The 21,069-nt window shown below is 45.6% G+C and overlaps 2 protein-coding genes across 4 annotated transcripts in view; both read right to left on the bottom strand.

Annotated features, from left to right (window-relative positions):
- NOX1 (NADPH oxidase 1) overlaps positions 1-8,975 on the bottom strand; it is a 34,990-nt gene extending 26,015 nt beyond the window's left edge. Inside the window, exon 1 of one of the 3 annotated variants that reach the window (XM_083595995.1) lies at positions 8,893-8,975. Coding sequence is in view for 2 of the 3 variants with exons in the window: in XM_083595992.1 (XP_083452118.1) it covers positions 484-666 (183 nt within the window). In the remaining variant the exon portion in view is untranslated. Of the gene's footprint in view, positions 1-483; positions 1,797-8,892 lie in introns of those variants that run through there. The other 2 variants (XM_083595992.1, XM_083595991.1) reach the window with 2 other exon arrangements.
- A 9,181-nt stretch (positions 8,976-18,156) lies between these two features.
- Positions 18,157-21,069, bottom strand: part of XKRX (XK related X-linked) — a 40,388-nt gene continuing 37,475 nt past the window's right edge. Inside the window, exon 4 of the mRNA XM_083596025.1 lies at positions 18,157-19,262. Coding sequence (XP_083452151.1) covers positions 18,517-19,262 — 746 coding nt within the window. The 3' untranslated portion in view covers positions 18,157-18,516. The remainder of the gene's footprint in view (positions 19,263-21,069) is intronic.

Below are 21,069 nucleotides of genomic sequence, written 5' to 3' on the forward strand. Positions count from 1 at the left end.
GGTAAGGTAAAGGTAAAGGGACCCCTGACCATTAGGTCCAGTCATGACTGACTCTGGGGTTGCGGCGCTCATCTCGCTTTACCAGCCAAGGGAGCCAGTGTACAGCTTCCGGGTCATGTGGCCAGCATGACTAAGCTGCTTCTGGCGAACCAGAGAAGCGCACGGAAACACCGTTTACCTTCCCGCTGGAGCGGTACCTATTTATCTACTTGCACTTTGACGTGCTTTCGAACTGCTAGGTGGGCAGGAGCAGGGACCGAGCAACGGGAGCTCACCCCATCACAGGGATTCAAACTGCCGACCTTCTGATCGGCAAGCCCAAGGCTCAGTGGTTTAACCCACAGTGCCACCCGCGTCCCTTGTTACAGGTACTAAGAGTTATATGGAGACCTCTCTTCGCCTCACAGAGTTACAGTTCCCAGAGTGTGGCATCTTCCTTGCTTCTCAAATCTATCCCTTTAGAACTTAACAAGAGTTACTTACAATCACAAGAGCTGAAAACCAATGGTTGACGGCCCAGTTCCCCATCAGAGAGTCTGCGATGTCTCTTATCTGGCACGCCTGTGACCCTAGGAGAGCTTCCTTTTTTGGAACTGTTCTCAGGAGTCCTTCTGCCTGTAGAGTCTCCTGGGAAATAGAAAGTTTGCTTCTTTTCACCTGCTTCATTGATTTTATGAACAGGGCAGGGATGTGATGTCCTAAGCCAAGCCCATAAGTATTGTTGGGTTTTCCCCTGCTCAACTTTTTAAAAGGAAATGGTTGCGCGCGCTGTGTGTGTGTGTGTGTGTGTGTGTGTGTGTGTTAACTCCAGAAGCTACAAAAATTATTTCTCACCCACTTCTGTTCTGGTAAGTACTTGTTCAGAATAATCAAGATGAGTTGATTATAGATTCATTATAGACAAACACTTTCTATGAAATAATTTGAGTACTTCTAAGTGTTTCTTTCATGTAAACATTGTAGTGTGCTTTCTAACCACAGCAAAGGTAAATGTAAAGGACCCCCTAGATGGTTAAGTCCTGTCAAAGGTGACTATGGGGTGCAGCACACATCTAGCTTTTCAGGCCTAACTGCAATAACTTCTCAAAGCAACTTAGAAATAATAAATCCTTCTAATAAAGGGCTCCTCCAGACTTACGATATCACATCCACATGTGACATTTAAAGCACTCTCATGCCACTTTAACCGTCATGGCTTTCCCCAAATAATCCCGGGAACTGTAGTTTGCTAATGGGTCTTCTAACAATTCCATTTAAAGTGGTATAAGAGTGTTTTAAATGTGTGGTGTGGGTGTGACACTGTTTATTCACATTCATCCTGATTTGTTTGGTAGTCAACAGCCTTTATTGAGCATTCATTCTGATTTGGTTATGGCAATGAACATTCATCCTGATCTTGGTTGTGGGGTGTTTAAACATCTTCATTTTCATCGTTCGTTGTTCCCACACCTTTTAATGCATTTGCTCATCATTTTTCTAATTGCAAAAACTATGGGGTGAAGGTGGTTCATAATGGATTTGTTGTGTTAGAGCAGCAGCACTTTAATCCACATCAAATGAACAAACTTGAAGTTCCAGTATGTCCTTGAGTCGCTTCTACAAAATAATGTCAGCCTGGACCTTGTGTTATCATGACCCTGTGTTATCACGGGCAGGATGCTGGCATAGCAACAGCAGGGATCATTCAGTTTGTAATGCAACATAGGGGTGGGGAAGCTGTTTGGTTCCACAAACCATATCATTATCAGGATCCACTTCACAGGCCAAATTTGACATGGTTGTGGGTACCCAGCTGCCCAACATCTGGTATCCTCTCTGGGGATTTACACACTGCCCTTTGGAGCATCCTCCTTTAAATGGGGTAAGGAGGTTATTTCAAACAGAGAACTCAGATAGATTGGTAAAGAAAAAGCGTATTACAGTGGTACCTCGGGATAAGAACTTAATTTGTTCTGGAGGTCCGTTCTTAACCTGAAACTGTTCTTAACCTGAAGTACCACTTTAGCTAATAGGGCCTCCCGCTGCAGCCATGCGATTTCTGTTCTCATCCAGAAGCAAAGTTCTTAACCCAAGGTACTTTTTCTGGGTTAGCGGAGTCTGTAACCTGAAGCGTCTGTAACCCGAGGTACCACTGTATATGTGTTGTATATGTGATATAACACTGTGACACCAGATGGCAATGTGCAGTCCCATTTTTACCAACCAGATTTCCCTGTATGAGTTTACAACGCGCTTATCTGAATCGCTTCTTTGACGTGTCTACATCGAGCCAGAGCTTTGCAGTCAAGCTATTTAAGGCACCCTGTGACAGAGCTATAATGCTGTTACAAGTTGCAGGGGATGCGGGGATAGGCTGTACGCTTGAGCCTCCTTCTAATTCCTGGATCAAGCAGGCATTAGTTCAGTTGGTAGAGCATGAGACTCTTAATTTCAGGGTCATGAGTTTGAGCCCCACGCTGGGCAAAAAGATTCCTGCATTGCAGGGGCTGGGACTAGATTACCCTTGTGGTCCCTTCCAACTTTACAATTCTTTGATCCTATGCATTCCTATACTTAGAGGGCCATCACCTGACCAGGAAGTTAGCCTGACTTTACTAGGAATTCATGTTAATGCTGTGAACCCCTAGATTGGATAAACGTCTGGAACCACTTGGAGATTGGGATGGCATGCAACAAAATAACAGAATGGCTTAACAATCAATCCCTCTTACAAGGGAACCGTAGGATCTGTAACTCTGTTGGGAGACGGGGTCCCCTAACAACTCTCAGTACCAGTGCTATTTTTCTAGAAAAGGAGGTGCTGGAACTCACCACGAACTCCTCCCTTGTTCTCTTATAATGGCAATGGCGCCTGTCTGAGAGGGGCCAGAACTGAGTTCCGGTGAGTTCTGGCTGGGGAAAAAAGCCCTGCTGAGTACCCTTAAGAATTATTTGGCGGAATGACTGTTTAAAGCGGTACAATGGTGCTTTAAATGTATAGTGCAGTTAAGTCATTAGTCTGGAGCAGATGTGAGTTTCACATCATATTGTTGATGTCTGTCTACATCTCTTTGTGTGTCCCACATCAGAAGCATGAATAGCTGCCATCCTGTATTTCTGAGTGTCCTAATATCTCTTAAATATTTCTTAGTCAATAAGAGTGTAGAACCTGAACCCTGGACTTAGCTGCCAAAACAACTGCTACTTCTCAGCTTTCAGAGGTGCCTTCCGCAATACATTTGCACTCCAAAACATTGAGGTTAGAATAATTTACTGTGTACTTTGGGTGGGTATAGATTTCTTGTAGTGATAAAAAATTCAGGCATGATTTATTTTAATTTTACAATGTTTGTCTGCCCTTTTAATGAGTGAAGACCAGCCTTTTAACGTGACAAGTTTAACGTAGCAGGTAAAGTAGGAATACTGTGTTTCTCAATTGTTCTTTGGGAATTACTTGTTTTTAAAAAATAGAACAAGGATATGAAAATTTTATTGCTACACCCAGCAATGGCATGGTCACTGCTGCCTATAAATATTGCCTATAAAGACCCAATTAAAAGCAAAATAAAACTTGAGCTATAGAAGGCTAAGTATAGACCGGGGTCGGCAAAGTATTTGGGGCTTGGGCTGGTTCACGGTCCCGCAGACGCCGCGGTGGGCCGGAGTGCACACACGCATGCGCAAACGCTATTTCCAGCGCTCCTTGGAGGAGGTATGCGCAGGTTTCCATTGGCAGCAGGAGCTTCCTGCAGCCAATGGGAAGCTGGTCAGCGTCGTGGAAGGCAGTCCCCTCTGTGCTCTGTGCTGATTTAGTGCGGTGCACAGGAGCCGACCGAGTGGGCGGCAGGGGTCCATGGGCTGGTTAAACAACCCCCATGGGCCTTAGGTTGCTGACCCCTGGTATATCACTATATCAATCACCTTCACAGCAGAGCCACTTTCTGCTTTCAGAGAAGGGTCTGTTTGAACTGGAGAATTATGACGGAAGTGGGAAGAACTGTAGTCAGGGATTTTGAGCTGAGTAGTAGTTTTCAGTCTCCCTTCCCCTACTGGGGAAAGCAAAAGGATGCTGATCGGCATACATACATACATATCTATCTATCTATCTATCTATCTATCTATCTATCTATCTCTATCTATCTATCTATCTATCTATCTATCTATCTATCTATCATCTATCTATCTATCTATCTATCATCTATCTATCTATCTATCATCTATCTATCATCTATCTATCTATCTATCTATCTATCTACCTATCATTTATCTATCTATCATCTATCTAATCTCTCTAAAATATAGGTACTAGGGGTGGAGGGCAGATTTCTTTGGTTCTACAAACCAACCTAGTTTATACATCCTGGACTAATAAGCAAAATGCAAAACAGTTATCCTTTGGAACTCAATACTTCTAATTTCGTGATACAGTTTTGTAACCCCCCAAAAATGTAAGAACGTCAAAAGAACCTGCTGGGTCAGGCACACGGCCTATGTAGTTCAGCCTCCTGTTCCCCAGTGGCCACCAAGATGCCCATGGGAAGCCCACAAACAGAACCTGAGTACAACAGTGCTCTCCCCACCTGTGATTCCCATAAATTGGAATCCGGAACCATTACTGCCTACGGCCATGGAGGCAGAGCATAGTCATCATGGCTAATAGCCATTGATAGCCTTCTGCTCTGTGAATTTATCTAATGCAGTCGTACCTTGGTTTTCGAACAGCTTAGTTCTTGAATGTTTTGGCTCCCAAATGCTGCAAACCCAGAAGTGAATGTTCCGGTTTGCGACTCTATTTCTGGAAGTCAAACATCTGACAGGGCTTCCACGGCTTACGATTGGCTGCAGGAGCTTCCTGCAGCCAATCAGAAGCCACACTTTGGTTTCTGAACATTTTGGAAGTTGAACAGACTTCCGGAACGGATTCCGTTTGTCTTCCAAGGTACAACTGTACTCTTTCTTTATACTCTTCCTATTTTCTATAACCTCTAGGTTGGATTACTGCAATGTATTATATGTGGGGCTGCCTCTGAGAACAGTTCAGAAGCTTCAGCAGGTGCAGAATTCAGCAACCCGGATGCTCACTGAGGCAAGATGATTTGAGCATATTACACCAGTCTGGGCTTGACTGGGAAAACCTGGCTTATATTTGATTATGATGAGTTACTTCTGAGGCATGCATAGGGACACACCACAATTTTTGTTATTTTTAAAAGGTTTGCTGCTACCAGGAAGTTCAGAGATAAATCTCTGTGATCAATCTATTCAAATCAGTGCATGAATACTAGCTTCAGGTTTTAATGAGAGCAGAGGGGAATTCAGCATTTTTATGTGTGTGTTTTCAAGGGTCAAAAGTGTCATTAACTAACAAGGGGGAGAGAAAGCGAGAGAGAGAAGGAAGGGAATTTACTACTAATTCTCCTTGGAGTACTGGATCCAGATGGTACGCTAGATTAGACACGCTTGTTAGAGCTCTCCTCAATTGTATGTTGGGGGCTCCTACTCCTTTTAACTTTTTAAACTTTTTGATTTTGTAACTTTTAAACCCTCTTCTTATCGAAAGTAGGGTATGTTTTATGTGTTTGGTAACCTGGGGTCTTATATCAGAGAACTTGTGAAGCTGGCACCATAAATTAGATCTGACAAAGTCGAACAGCTTAACAGCTACCGCCCAGCCTATTCCAAGGACTTGTAACTCTAAACAATTTTAATTAATCTTCTGAACTTTTTTCCGAACTGACTCTGACACAGGCTTTGACTCAGCGTTTTAAATGAACTAAGGGAGGTGGAGAAAGGTTATTGCTACCGAAGACGCTATGTTACAAGAGTGTTCCATTTGGGCTTGCCTCTACCTTCTTAGCTTGTGAATCCAACTGTGCTGTATGCCTCGCTTCTATATTCCCAGTTGTGAATTCAACTGTCCTGCATGCCAGCAGTACAGTGGTACCTCGGGTTAAGAACTTAATTCGTTCTGGAGGTCTGTTCTTAACCTGAAACTGTTCTTAACCTGAAGCACCACTTTAGCTAATGGGGCCTCCCGCTGCCGCTGCTCCGCCGCCGCACAATTTCTGTTCTCATCCTGAAGCAAAATTCTTAACCCGAGGTACTATTTCTGGGTTAGTGGAGTCTGTAACCTGAAGCGTATGTAACTGAAGCGTATGTAACCCGAGGTACCACTGTACTCCTAACTGAAACAGACTGATTAAATGGTCGACATGGAGCCTGGGTCAAGATATATTACTCAACTGAAAGGCACCTAGGGAAGCCAGAGGGGGGTAGGTTCCACCCTCAAGATGCAAGAGGCTCTTAAGCCACAGGGCTGGCAGCTGGCCATAGCAGAGGGGGTAACCAACAGAACTTACGTGAGGCCAAGGCTCTCAGGGGCCTTTGTGGTGAGGGCCTTCCACCTGGGAGTCAACATCAGTTCTTCAGGTGGCAGCTGGAGTTTAGGATGAGGCCAATTCTGAACCTCTCAGGTCTCGAGACACCCAAGATTGAACCTACCTAGGTGGCAGCTGGGGGACGGTCAGTCCTGGAGGTAGCAACACTGGTGGCTCCCACCCTGGCATGGAGAAGGATGATGTAATGGAGGCTCCCCCGCCCCCTGGAGGTATCATCCCATGGCCCTGAGAATACCAGCTGTGGGGGAAACCTGAGGACTCCTGATGCTAAGAGGAACACTTTCTCTGCCACTACAAGTGCTAGCTACAAGAACTTCATCTGCTACAAGAACCCTTTTTCTTTTTTCTTTCTCCCCCCTCCCCCGCCCCCTTCCTTTGCCATCTGTTTTAGTTCTTTATAGTCCATTGTTTCATGATTATATTTAAGTTTTGCTTGTTTACTGTTAGATGCTTGATTGTTGTTCTCCTACTATTTAGGTGGTTTTTCTTCCCTGAATGTATGTTATATGGTAGTTCTGTTTAGCTGTGGAATGTTTTGTGGTTTATTTTCCAATTTAATTAATTAATTACCACCCGGTTTCGAATCTTCCATTCCTGGGTAATGTGATTGAGAGAGCGGTTTCTGAACAGCTTGGTGGGTTTCTGGATGAAACATTGGCTCTGGATCCATTCCAGTCCGGCTTCCGCGCTGGTCATGGGACCGAGACGGCTCTGGTCGCCCTAACAGATGATCTCTGCAGGCAGCTGGATTGAGGCAGGTTGGGGCTGCTGATTCTTTTAGACCTGTCAGCAGCCTTTGACATGGTCAGTCATGAACTCCTGGACCACTGCCTCACCAATGTGGGGATCCAAGGCACAGTCCTTCAATGGCTGCGCTCGTTTCTCTCTGGTCGGGGACAGAGGGTGGCGCTTGGGGGGAAACTGTCATTGTGCCACTCCTTGGTGTGTGGATTGCCACAGGGTGCGATACTCTCTCCGATGCTTTTCAATATCTTTATGCGCCCCCTCGCCCAGCTTGTCCGGAGTTTTGGGTTGGGCTGCCATCAGTATGCTGATGACACCTAGCTCTATCTGTTGATGGATGGCCATCCTGACTCGGCCCCAAACACACTGACCAGATGTTTGGAAGCTGTGGCTGGATGGTTACGTGGGAGCCGGTTGAAGTTAAATCCTTCGAAGACAGAGGTCCTTTGGCTGGGTCAGGATGATATGGGATGGGGGGGCAATGCCCATCTCTTGCGGGGGCACAATTAGTGCCAGCACCATCCGTTAAGAGTTTGGGTGTAATCTTCGACACCTCCCTTTTCATGGAGGCGCAGATTGCAGCTATAACAAAGGCGGCATTTTTTCATCTCCGCCAAGCTAAGCAGTTGGCTCCTTACCTCTCTTGCCCTGACCTAGCCACTGTGATCCACACAACGGTCACCTCCAGACTGGATTATTGTAACTCACTCTACATGGGGCTGCCCTTGAGACTGACCCAGAAACTCCAGCAGGTGCAGAATGCCACGGCGAGACTCCTTACAGGGTCCTCGCTGTGGGATCATATTTACCCAGTGCTATACCAGCTGCACTGGCTCCCGGTGGGGTACAGGATCAGGTTTAAGGTACTGGTTTTAACTTTTAAAGCCTTGTACGGCCTGGGACCCTCGTACCTACGGGACTGCCTCTCCTGGTATATCCCACGGAGGACCTTACGGTCTTCAAACAAAAACATCTTGGAGGTCCCGGGCCACAGGGAGGTTAGGCTGGCCTCAACCAGAGCCAGGGCTTTTTCGGCTGTGGCTCCGATCTGGTGGAACGCTCTGTCACAAGAGACTAGGGCCCTGCGGGACTTGACATCTTTCCGCAGGGCCTGCAAGATAGAGCTGTTCCACCAGGCCTTTGGCCAGGGCACAGCCTGACCCCCTCCTTTGGTAAACCTCACATAACTCTAGCCCAATGGTTGCCATTAATTTGATTTGAACTGATTTTATAATGAAATGATTTTAGAATGCTGTATTACTTTACTGTTGTTAGCCGCTATGAGCCAGGGTTCGGCTGGGGAGGGCGGTATATAAATATATTATTATTATTATTATTATTATTATTATTATTATTATTATATTCTTTTCTCCCTGGCCCCAAAGGGACCTGGACAGGTTTACTTGGACTTCCAACAAAGGTCCTCTTGCATCTATTGGTTAAGTCTCAGGAAGCAAAGAATAGGAATAAATGGACAGTTATCCAAATGGAGAGATGTAAAAAGTGAAGTCCCTCAAGGTTCAGTATTGGGGCCTGTGCATTCTAACTTTTCACACATGATCTAGAGTTAGGAGTGAGGAATGAGGTGGCCAAGTTTGCTGATGATACTAAATTGTCCAGGTCATTAAAACAAAAATACTGTGAAGCGCTCCAAAAGGACCTCTCCCAACCTAAGTGAACAGGCAGAAAATGGCAAATGTGATTAAATGTCAACAAGTGTAAGGTGATACGTGTTGGAGCAAAAATATCTTAATTTCACATATATGCTCACCAGGAATGAGACCTTGGAGTCATAGTAGATAGCTTGATGAAGATTTTGATGCAGTGTGCAGCAGCTGTGAAGCAGGCAATTTTCATGCTAGGAAAGGAATTTAAAATAAAACTTTGGTAGCATAATGCTATTATGGTCACTTCACCTCAAAATGGGTGTTGTACGGCTAGAAAATGATACAACTAGAATTAGACACAATTGTTGAGTGACAAAATGTAATGTTGTTGTTGTTTAGTCGTTTAGTCGTGTCCGACTCTTTGTGATCCCATGGACCAGAGCACGCCAGGCACTCCTGTCTTCCACTGCCTCCCGCAGTTTGGTCAAACTCATGCTGGTAGCTTCGAGAACAGTATCCAACCATCTCGTCGTCTGTCGTCCCCTTCTCCTTGTGCCCTCCATCTTTCCCAACATCAGGGTCTTTTCCAGAGAGTCTTCTCTTCTCATGAGGTGGCCAAAGTACTGGAGCCTCAGCTTCAGGATCTGTCCTTCCAGTGAGCACTCAGGGCTGATTTCCTTAAGAATGGATAGGTTTGATCTTCTTGCAGTCCATGGGACTCTCAAGAGTCTCCTCCAGCACCAAAATGTAATATTTAAGCTCAAAAAAATATTAATGGGGGGGGAGGATGAATGTTCATTGTTGTATAACCTCCCCACAAACAATGCAGAAAGAAACATAATTTGCAGGTGCCTCCCTCCCCAATAGTGAATACTACTAATACTCTCTGGCATGATTTCTGTTCCTGACCTCCAGCAAACATAGAAGTGCAGTAATTTCTGCTTCCATTTCTATTGCTGATGGAATTCTCCAACATCTCAGACAGCGAACTTGCAAGTACTTCTAAGCAAAGTCTTACATTGCTGTTTTGTTTTCTGTGGTTTGATTTGTTTGCAAGTTTCATGGTTTTTCTTGCCCGGAAGAACCTTGGGCAAGATAGTGCTTGTATGCACCCCACAGCTAGTAGAGCTGAACTGAAAGTTGCTTCCAACTTATCTCCCCCCCCAAAAAAACCCAACTCAGAATTTTTCCTCTGCCACTTTTGTGAAATAGTTTCCAGATCATTTTCTTAAGTAGGATATCTGCCAAGTATTTGACATCCTACAACATTTTGTTTCAGTAGCTGACCTTTCACAATATTTAATACCTGTCGTGTAATGATTCAACAATATTTTATGGTTGGCATGCAATATTTAGTGTCTGATTGCATACTATTGTTAACATGAAATAATATTTGGCACTCAATAGCATTTGACAGACAACATACATTTAGGATTTGACAGCTTTTGAGATTCTATATTTGATATCTGCTGAGACACAATGTGAATAAAGCACTTGAATATTGAGGTAAAATTTCAAATTCAAAATGCATATTTCTGTGTTGGGAGTTCAATATTTCACATTCCAAACAGGAATAGCAAAACTTGAAATTCTGGACAATTTCAAACTTTCTTTTCAGCTCTACATTTTTGCTCTAGGTCACAGTGGGGAAAGTGGGGCAGCACCCAAAACCAAAAGAAGTTGAGGAAGGGCTAAGTTTGTAAAACGGTGCTTTTAAAAAAAAATCAAGCTATCAAGTAATATAATTCTATATAATAGCAAAAAGCCCAATACACTTGAGAGCAGAATGTTAACAGGGGAAACTGCCTTCTACTGAGTCAGAGAATTGGTCCATCTAGGTCAGTAGTGTCTGCACGGACTGGCAGCAGCTCTCCAGGATGTCAGACATACAGTAGAATCTTTTCAGACCTACCTGAGGATGCAGGGAATGAACCTTGTAACTTCTATGTGCAAATCAGATACTCGACCATTGAACTATGGCCTTTCTGCAACCTTTAATACAAACACATTGGGCATTTCAGTAATGATATAACTATATTGTTTTAAAAAGTTAAGTTATTCTTATTTTGAGCACCGCTCTGAGGCCTTGCATCTTTCTCTGCTTCTAGCCTAAACCAAATCACAGCTGCCATCTAGTGGTTGATTTCTGCATCTTCTCAGTTTTAGACTGAAGACGCTTACTAAACCCATGTCGACCCGAGATTCCATAAAATACCATTCTGGAAAACATGTGGGCCCCAGTTCTATTATGCTAGCCTTACTGCATTACAGGATCAAGGACCAATCTTTTGAGAGGTCCTCTTCATCTATTTCGTTTCAAATCCAGAGAAAACTGAAAACACTAACTTAACGTTCCAAAACTACCTTGGCTGCTGCTGCTCTCTGTTTTAGGCACCTGATAAGCATAAGGCTGATAAGCATAAGCATAAAACATGAGCAATATATTATTGTACTTATTAAATCAGGGGTGTTATATTTATCTTAATGACGCAGGGATAGGGAACAGAGCGGCCTTCAAACATCAGACTCCCAACTCTCATCAGCCCCAGACAGCATGGCCAACGGCCAAGAAGATTTGAGAGTTGTAGTCCAGTATCATCCTGAAGGCTGCAGGTTCTGCTCCCTTAGACCAGTAATAATAATAATAATAATAATAATAATAATAATAATAATAATAATAAATTTATGCCCCGCCCATCTGGCTGAGTTTCCCCAGCCACTCTGGGCGGCTCCCAATCAAGTGTTAAAAACAGTACAGCGTTAAATATTAAAAACTTTCCTGAACAGGGCTGCCTTCAGATGTCTTTTAAAAATAGGATAGCTGCTTATTTCCTTCACATCTGAAGGGAGGGTGTTCCACAGGATGGGCGCCACTACCGAGAAGGCCCTCTGTCTGGTTCCCTGTAACCTCACTTCTTGCAGGGAGGGTACTGCCAGAAGGCCCTCGGTGCTGGATCTCAGTGTCCAGGCTGAACGATGGGGGTGGAAATGCTCCTTCAGGTATACAGGACCGAGGCCGTTTAGGGCTTTAAAGGTTAGCACCAACACTTTGAATTGTGCTCGGAAATGTACTGGGAGCCAATGCAGATCTCTCAGGACCGGTATTATGTGGTCCTGGCGGCTACTCCCAGTCACCAGTCTAGCTGCCGCATTCTGGATTAATTGGAGTTTCCGGGTCACCTTCAAAGGTAGCCCCATGTAGAGTGCATTGCAGTAGTCCAAGCGGGAGATAACTAGAGCATGCACCACTCTGACAAGACAGTCCGCAGGCAGGTAGGGTCTTAGCCTGTGTACCACATGGAGCTGGTAGACAGCCGCCCTGGACACAGAATTAACCTGCGCCTCCATGGACAGCTGTGAGTCCAAAATAACTCCGAGGCTGCGCATCTCATCCTTCAGGGGCACAGTTACCCCATTCAGGACCAGGGAGTCCCCCACACCCACCCGCCCCCTGTCCCCCAAAAACAGTACTTCTGTCTTGTCAGGATTCAACCTCAATCTGTTAGCTGGCATCCACCCTCCAACTGCCTCCAGGCACTCAAACAGGACCTTCACCGCCTACACTGATTCTGATTTAAGAGAGGAACAGCTGGGTGTCATCTGCATACTGATGAACACCCAGCCCAAACCCCCTGATGATCTCTCCCAGCAGCTTCATATAGATATTAAAAAGCACGGGGGAGAGAATGGAACCCTGAGGCACCCCACAAGTGAGAGCCCAGGGGTCTGAACACTCATCCCCCACCACCACTTTCTGGACACGGCCCAGGAGAAAGGAGTGGAACCACTGTATAACAGTGCCCCCAGCTCCCAGCCCCTCAAGACGGTCCAGAAGGATGTTATGGTTGATGGTGTCAAAGGCCGCTAAGAGATCCAGCAGAACAAGGAAACAGCTCTCACCTTTATCCCTAGCCCACCGGAGATCATCGACCAGTGCGACCAAGGCAGTTTCAGTCCCATGGTGAGGCCTGAATCCCGACTGGAAGGGATCCAAATGGTCTGCATCCTCCAGGCGTCCTTGGAGTTGTTCAGCAACCACCCGTTCAATCACCTTGCCCAACAATGGTAGATTTGAGACTGGGTGATAGTTGGCTATATTGGTCAGGTCTAAAGATGTTTTTTTAAGAAGCTGTTTTTCAGTAGGTCTGGGAAGGCTCCCTCGCAGAGGGAAGCATTCACCACCCCACAGAGCCCATCGCCCAGCCCTTCCCAGCTTGCTTTTATTAGCCAGGATGGGCAAGGATCAAGGAGACAAGCAGGTTGGTTTCACGCGTCCAAGCAGCCTGTCCACATCCTCAGAGGTAACAGATTGGAATTGATCCCATGTAACATGACTAGACAGAACTCTAACACTCTCCCGCCCTGGCCCTGCTCCCACGGTGGAGTCTACCTCCTTCTGAATCTGAGCGGCTTTATCTGCAAAAAAACTTTGCAAAAGCATTGCAGGAGATCTTGGGGTCCCTACCAGGCCCCGGTGGTGCAGGTGGTTCCAATAGATTGCGAACCACCTGAAAAAGTCTCCTGCTGCTGTTTTCTGCAGATACAATGGAGGCGGTGAAGAAGGCCCTCTTTGCCATTGCCATTGCCACTTGGTAGGCTCGACGTTGAGCTCTAGCCTGTGTCCGGTCTGATTCAGAATGAGTTTTCCGCCACTGGCGCTCTAGCCGTCTCAGTGATTGTTTCATCGCCCTCAGCTCCAGGGAAAACCATGGGGCTGTCTGGGCTCCATGCAATCGGAGAGGGCGCTTCAGAGCCAGTCAGTCAATAGCCCTGGTTAACTCTGCATTCCAGCGGGCCACCAGGGAATCAGCTGAAAGGCCATCAACTTGGGATAAAACATCCCCTACCGCTCACTGGAAGCCAATTGGGTCCATTAAGTAGCGGGGGTGGACCATCCGAATCGGTCCCACCTCCCTGCAGACGGGAAGGGTCGCGGAGAAGTCCAGTTGCACCAGGAAGTGATCAGACCATGGCACTTCTTTTGTTTCACTTTTAGTGTCATATCATCAACATCCGTAGAGGTAAACACCAAGTCTAAGGCATGTCCGCGGGTATGAGTTGGGCCAAACTTATTCAGGGACAGCCCCATGGAGGCCATGCTTTCCACGAAGTCCTGAGCGGCCCCTTGTAAGGTCGTGTCGGCATGGATGTTAAAATCCCCCAGGACAACCAAACTAGGTGTCTCCAGGAGCATATCTGCCACAACCCGAAGCAGCTCGGGCAGGGAATTCTTGGTGCAGCGGGGAGGTCGGTACACCAAAAGGAATCCTGTACTGCCCCTATTGCCCAACTTCCAGAACATGCACTCAGAAAACTAGGTCTTCCCAATAGGACACCTGGTGCAGACTAATGACTTCCTAAAAATCACTGCAGCCCCCCCCTCCCTGCCCACATGACCTGGGTTGCTGTGCGTAAGAGAAACCTAGTGGGCAAGCAGCGGCAAGGACAGGCCCATCTGCTTCATCCAACCAAGTCTCTGTCACACATGCCAGGTCAAATCCTCCATCCACAATCAGGTCATGGATAGCAGTGGTTTTATTCATAATTGACCTGGCATTGCACAGCAACACTTTCAGGTCATGTGGGTTTCCCTTGCTGATTCCAGTATCCTTCCGATCAGGACCAGACCCAGAGGCAGGGATAGTCCTCAAACAATGACTAAACCTGCCTCCTCAGTAATGACATGGTCTGGTCTTAGCATAACTTCTCCTCTTGCCCGTGATCACTGAGATCGGGTGTCCCAATACCTCCCCCCCGTGGAACCTGCCCCAGCCATTCTGTTGGCTGAGGCCCACTCCCACGCAGCCCTGACCCCTCCCCTTAAAAGGCAAAATACAAACTATATAGTAACTTAACAGAATTAAAGAAAAATAAAAACAAAACAAGAAACAATTATGTTAAATTAAATTGCTCCCAACCCTGACTAAATACTTATCACACCCCAAGCAGAAATAAAATAATAAAATAATATATTATAAAAAAACAACAACCACCATTTAAGGTGCAGCAAATTAAAAGCACTTAAAACATTTAAAACCATTTTTGTCACTTGCTGCAGGTAGCTGCTCAGGCCTCTAAACTGTAGTGGTGAGTGCAGGCCCCGGCCCCTAGGCCCGATGGAGAGGGAGCGGTTCTCCCAGCACTCACCAGAGCAGCAGCAGCAGATCGATAGATCAATACAGTGGCAGCTCTGGTTAAGAACTTAATTCGTTCTGGAGGTCTGTTCTTAACCTGAAACTATTCTTAACCTGAGGTACCACTTTAGCTAATGGGGCCTCCCACTGCCGCTGCTCAATTTCTTCTTCTCATTCTGAGGTAAAGTTCTTAACCTGAGGTACTATTTCTGGGTTAGCAGAGTCTGTAACTCGAAGCGTCTGTAACCCGAGGTACCACTGTAATCTACTCTAGCCTTTTCCTTGACTTTCTATGTACGTGTACATCTCCAACATGTTATCTTCCTCTTCCAGTCTGAAAAATCTGTATTTTACAACTCTGCTATCTGGGGGAAAGGGCTAGGGGCTGCTAGGCCCATGCTCTGCATGCAGAATGCCATCAGTTCAATCCTTGGGATCTCTAGGGACGGTTGGTAAGGTTTTCTGCCTGAAACCCTGGAGAGCCACTGCCAATCATTGTAGACCAGGGATGGGGAACCTGTGGCGCTCTGGATGTTGCTAGGTTCCAACACCCATCAGCCCCAGACAGCATGGCCAATGGGCAGGGATGATTGGAGTTGTAATCCAAGTAATATATCGAGGACCAGAGGTTCCCCACCCATGACATCCCCATGATGTCCCCATCCCCATCCCTGGGCCCGATCTTGGCTGGGAAGGGCGGGGTATAAATAAAATTTATTATTATTATTATTATTATTATTATTATTATTATTATTATTATGAAAAGTGATTGCATAGAATGCTGCATTGCTGCAACACTTGACCAACTTGTCCCCACCCCTGTCTATGTCTCCATTAGGTAAAGGTGAAGTCCAGTCGCAAACGACTGTGGGATTGCGCGCTCATCTCACTCTATAGGCCGAGGGAGCCAGCGTTTTTCCACAGGCAGCTTCCGGGTCATGTGGCCAGCATGACTAAGACACTTCTGGCGAACCAGAGCAGCGCACAGAAATGCCGTTTACCTTCCTGCTGGAGCGGTACCTATTTATTTACTTGCACTGGTATGCTTTCAAACTGCTAGGTGGGCAGGAGCTGGGACTGAACAACGGGAGCTCACCCCATCAAGGGGATTCGAACTGCCGACCTTCCAATTGGCAAGCCCTAGGCTCTGTGGTTTAGACCACAGTGCCACCCTAAAACCTCTGGATTAGGGGTTCCCAAGCTGTGGTCTAAGGACGCACAAGCCTTCTTCAGGTAGGTAGCAACATGCCCACATTAACAATCCATTACTTAGTTTTAATTGTATCTTTGTTGCTTCTTTTATTGCTTATATTGCATTTTAATGATTTACAACTTGAATTCTGAGGAATGCAAACTGTGTAATACAATAAAATGCAATATAAGCAATAAAAGAATCAATAAAAAATAAAATAAAAAATCACACCACATTGTAATTGCTTAGGGTTGCCAGAAGTCCGGAAAGTACCAGACATGCATGGAATACTGCAGCCACAGGCAGTGTCCGAGTGGAAATTGATGGAATGTCTGGGAAAATCTGGACGTATGGCAACCCATGTTGGCAGTGTCGTTTTTTTGCAGATTTTTTTTCATAAATAGCTCAACAACTTTGGGCAAAACTAAACAAAAAAAGCTTGACAACTACTTTTCTGTCAGATTTTCACTATTTGAAATATGGCAACCCTATAATTGCTAGAAGAGGCATAAAAATCATTAAGTGGTTTGCAAAAACCAACAGTAGTTTTCAAGTGACTGGCGGACAGTGGGAAGTTTGGAAACCTGTGGGCTAAGGTCTCCAGTGCTGCATTTAAATAATCCTTGGTAAACAGAAAATCTGTGGGGAGTTACGTGTTGTTGTTTTTAGGAAACATGCATAAAAGCAGAGTATATCACATGTGACACCTGAGCCTAGAGTTTTCTGAATTCACAGCCCTGTTGGTCTGTCAGTCTGGTGCAAAGCAATCATCAAGAACCAGAAAGTTGTGAGGTGCAAACTGAGATCAAGATTTTCCTAAGGGCTGGTTTGCACTCAGCTCTTATCTCTGGCTAGGTCTTCCATTGCTGATGTTGGTACATGCTAGATAGATTATGAAATTCTACCCATGGGTGTAGAGATGTTTCTGTGGAACTCTTTATCAGTTATTGAATTGGCTTCCTTGAGATATGTTCTTACTTTGTACCATGTGTTGTATGAGAAAGAGAGAAGCTTCAGTTCAAAATCATGATGGATGAGGTGTCCAGATCCTCTCTGCAACCAATTTTTTATTCTGTACTGCAATCCTTAAGGGTCAGCAACCTTTTGGGACCAGTGGACACACATTTGGAATTTTGATAAGTAGTCACAAAATAGCTATGGGGAGTGGGGTGGTGGTGGAATGGCATAAATGCAAAGTGGCTACCACTTCTGAAAGTGAACATCCATTGCCCACTGCAGTGTTTACACACAGAGAAGCATTTTGCTCCTCTACTCTGTTCAGAATGGAAGGGAAGGTGGGTGTCCAGTCCTTGCATCCACCGAAGGAGTCGTGTTCAAGGTAGGAAAGGCTGAGTCAGTGCAAGCAGGAACCAAGCAGGAAGAGCAAATGGTCTCTTGTGTGTTGTGAATTTTTTGAAGGGTTATTTACTGAGACCTTTCACAAGCGCCACAGAAAACATTGGCAAGCACACCAGTGCCCGTGGGCACTGCGTTGGAAATCCCTGCCTTAACACATATAACTAATAAATAAAGGTACTTTATTTGTGGAAAAGAAAATTCACAGGTTATTAAGAGAATTTAAATAACATATATTTGAACAAGGTAACCTGAAGGCCCACCAGGTCTTGAGCAAGAAAAGAAGTTTTTTAAAAAAAGAAAATAAATGTTTCATGTCACCCAAACATAGCTAACTGGAAAACAGCTGCAGTCAAGATACTAAACAACAGAAATCCAGAAGTTCTGAAGGAACCTAAATTGTGTTTAAATTGAGTATAAAAAGAGGCCAAATTCCTTTAAAATGAAAAAAGCACTTAAAAATGTCTATTCTCAGCTCAACATATAAATAAACACAGAACTACAAATCGGGGAGGAGCACCAAGGGTGCTGAAGGACAACCAAGTCTTAGAGCCTCAGCTGTCACGACTGTCAGGACTATCCTTGAAAATGCGGGGCCACAATTCTATCCATCTGAAGACAGACCATGGTGCTCATGTGGATGCAGTGGTGTAAACAGATGGCTGCCGCAGCAAGACCCATTAACCACCCTTCCAAAGGATCTCCCCTTACTTAAGCTAACCGTGAGTTCAACCCAGTTGAGTATCCTTCAAACATCTGACATAACATCAGTCAATGGTTATCATCTAGAAATGACAACACAGTCCTTCTGAACGTAATAACTGACCCTGCTGCATTGGTGTGCAATGCAGACTACTCCAGGCTCTGCAGGCAGATAAGGAAATTAAAATTGCCCCCCTTATTGCCCATCCCAATTTGATCTGTCAGTTCAGACGATGCTCTGGAAGGCTCAGTCCTGCCACTGTGACTCCCTGCATTGCTCCCTTGTTGATAAATTATACCTGCTGAGGCCAGGTATGGGGTATGCCCCTGTTGAGATATTAGGATATAGTTTCCGTTCCACCTTCAGCAGAATGGTTTATGATTTGATTTTGACTTATGTCCCATCAGACAATGCTATGCTTCACGCCAGGCTCGCAGGGAGGCTCAAGGTGCAGGGGTTCAGGTGCTTCGTCCCGCTTACAGCAGACGCACTGCAAGAAGTCAGAGACGTTGTGCGTAAATAGGGTGCGGCAGGGGTGGAGATACTGCATGAAGAAGAGCATGAATGTGATAGCCAAGCAGTAGGCTACAATCAGCTGCAGCACCAGAAAGGGGGCACAGAAGTACGCGTAGACGTCCGTCATAAAGAAGTACCAGACGACAAGCAGCACACTGTTCTCCAGCCCTCGGAACACATAGAAGAGAGCCAAGCATCCCCAGTTTTGTGACTTCGCAATCAATTCCCGGTCACCCAGCCTGAGCTGCACAGCTGACCAGCAGAAGATATTGATGCCAGCGTAAAGCAAAGTGATGGAGAACAGGACCGAGAGGGTGCCCACCCGGCTGAAGTTCTTCTCCACATTGTCAGGCAGCTGGGCACCACTCCACCAAAACTGCACCCAGGGCAAGAAGAAGAAGAGCAGGAAGTTGGCCCCACCAATGCCCATGGCATAGTACTTGAAGACACTCCCAAAGAGGACCAAGATGGTGATGCGGGTGGAGATCTCCAGGCTACGCCACAGGATGATGCAGATGAAGGCCAGCGGGTGCAGGCGGATCTTGTAGTCGTCATACTTGATCTGGATGGCCAGGACGTTGCAGACCAAAGCTCCATAGGTGACCGACACCAAGCAGATGCACATCAGGACTGCTAAAAGAGGTAGGAAGGAAGGCCAAAGAGTGAGCGTACAGAATCAGCCCAATGAGTGTTCACTGCACAATTATTGTCACACCTCGGTGTACTTCTGCCTTGCAATTAAGCCCACAAAAGTTACTAGCCCATTAGAGCTCACTTAGGAGAAATGTTAGTAGTAACTTTGTGGCTTAGGGCCCTCGTATTTACGGGACCACCTCTCCTGGTACGCCCCCCAGAGGACCTTAAGGTCCATGAATAATCATAGTTTAGAGGTCCCAGGCCCTAAAGAAGTCAGATTATCCTCCACCAGGGCCAGGGCCTTCTCAGTGATGGCTCTGACCTGGTGGAATGTTCTGTCCCATGAGAACAGGGCCCTGTAGGATTTAACTTCCTTCTGCAGGGCCTGTAAGACAGAGCTATTCCACCTGGCTTTCAATTTGAACTTAGCGTGATCTTTTATTCCCCTTCCTTCTTTCCCACTCCCCTTTTTATGAAGATTACCCACTCTGGGATCCCACAGCTAATTATCCCCTGGTTTCTTCACTGGCCCAAACAGGACTAATTTAGCCAGCTAGCCCTGGTGATCATCTAATGTTTATTGGATGGATTTTCCTAAACTGATATTTGAATTCTGAATTTATTGGTATTCACGTTTTATACTGTATTTTATGTTAGTTTTTGTTGCATCAATTAAGTGTTTTAAACTTTTGGTGTTAGCCACCCTGAGCCCGGTTTTCTGAACCGGGAAGGGCGGGGCATAAATAAAAATTTATTTATATTTATTATTAACTTGGTGCTAACTGGCTGCTCATTCTTCTCTGCAATGTGTTGAATCTGGAGCTGCTCAGATAGTTTACAGAGCGTCAGCTGGGGCAAGAGGCACACACTGGGAGATGGCAGAGATGAGATGGTTAGACAGCGATTGCTCAGGGCAGGTGTTCGGTCAGCTGCTGCCAAAGAGGTAAGAGCGCTAGATATTCAGGCCTGAAATAGCCTAAGTAGTAGCTCTGTTGAAATGGGGAAAGAATGTCCTGATGCAGAGGTTCTGGCTTGTTCTGCAATGGCAAGTATGTCTCTCTCATCATCTGCTGAACATAGCTGGAAAATGTGCAAGCAGCCACATTGTACAGACCAGTCATGTACAATGGCAGCCCTTTGGACCAAATCAGGCCAGCAGCCGATTACAAACTGTTGGTCCAGCAAACTACCCTTCATTTAATTTGCCTTACCATTCCAAGGTCACTGGAGGCTGTTGCTGTGCTAAATATTTATACAACAACCATACAAACAAAGCCAGAGGTTCATGTAAAGGTATGGCTAAAGCAATGGCTGATCTGTATCTTTTGTGTAGCACAAGCTTTGGTTTGTTTGTTTTTAAAAAAGAATCCAGCTGTTTCCTGCTGGAAACGCAACAGGTCTTCCTGCACATACAGATGAAAAACATTTGTAAATTTTGATATCATCAGCTCACCTACTAGCATGGCCACTTTCCTTTTTATTCTTTTCTTTTCAAAGGGGACTCTAGATAGGGAGAAATGTGTTCTGAATTTCCTCATTCAGAACTGGCTAGGCAGTCTCATTCAAATGGAAAGAGGCTCTGCTCAGGGCTTTGGTCACACCCAGTTCCAAATACTGCTCCCAGGAAATACCATTTGGCTTTCAAAATAGATTATGCAAATCAACAATAAGCAAACATGAATTGTGAGGCAGAAACCCCAGGGAACGGCACAAGATACCTGCAGAGTGACAAGTCTTCTGTAACACTGGGAACTTATTTACAGGAAGACCAGCAGCAGTGATGTGGGGGTGGGTAGGACTGTCT

The sequence above is a fragment of the Podarcis filfolensis genome (assembly GCF_964270895.1).
Source record: "Podarcis filfolensis genome assembly, chromosome: Z".
Taxonomy (NCBI): Eukaryota; Metazoa; Chordata; class Lepidosauria; order Squamata; family Lacertidae; genus Podarcis; species Podarcis filfolensis.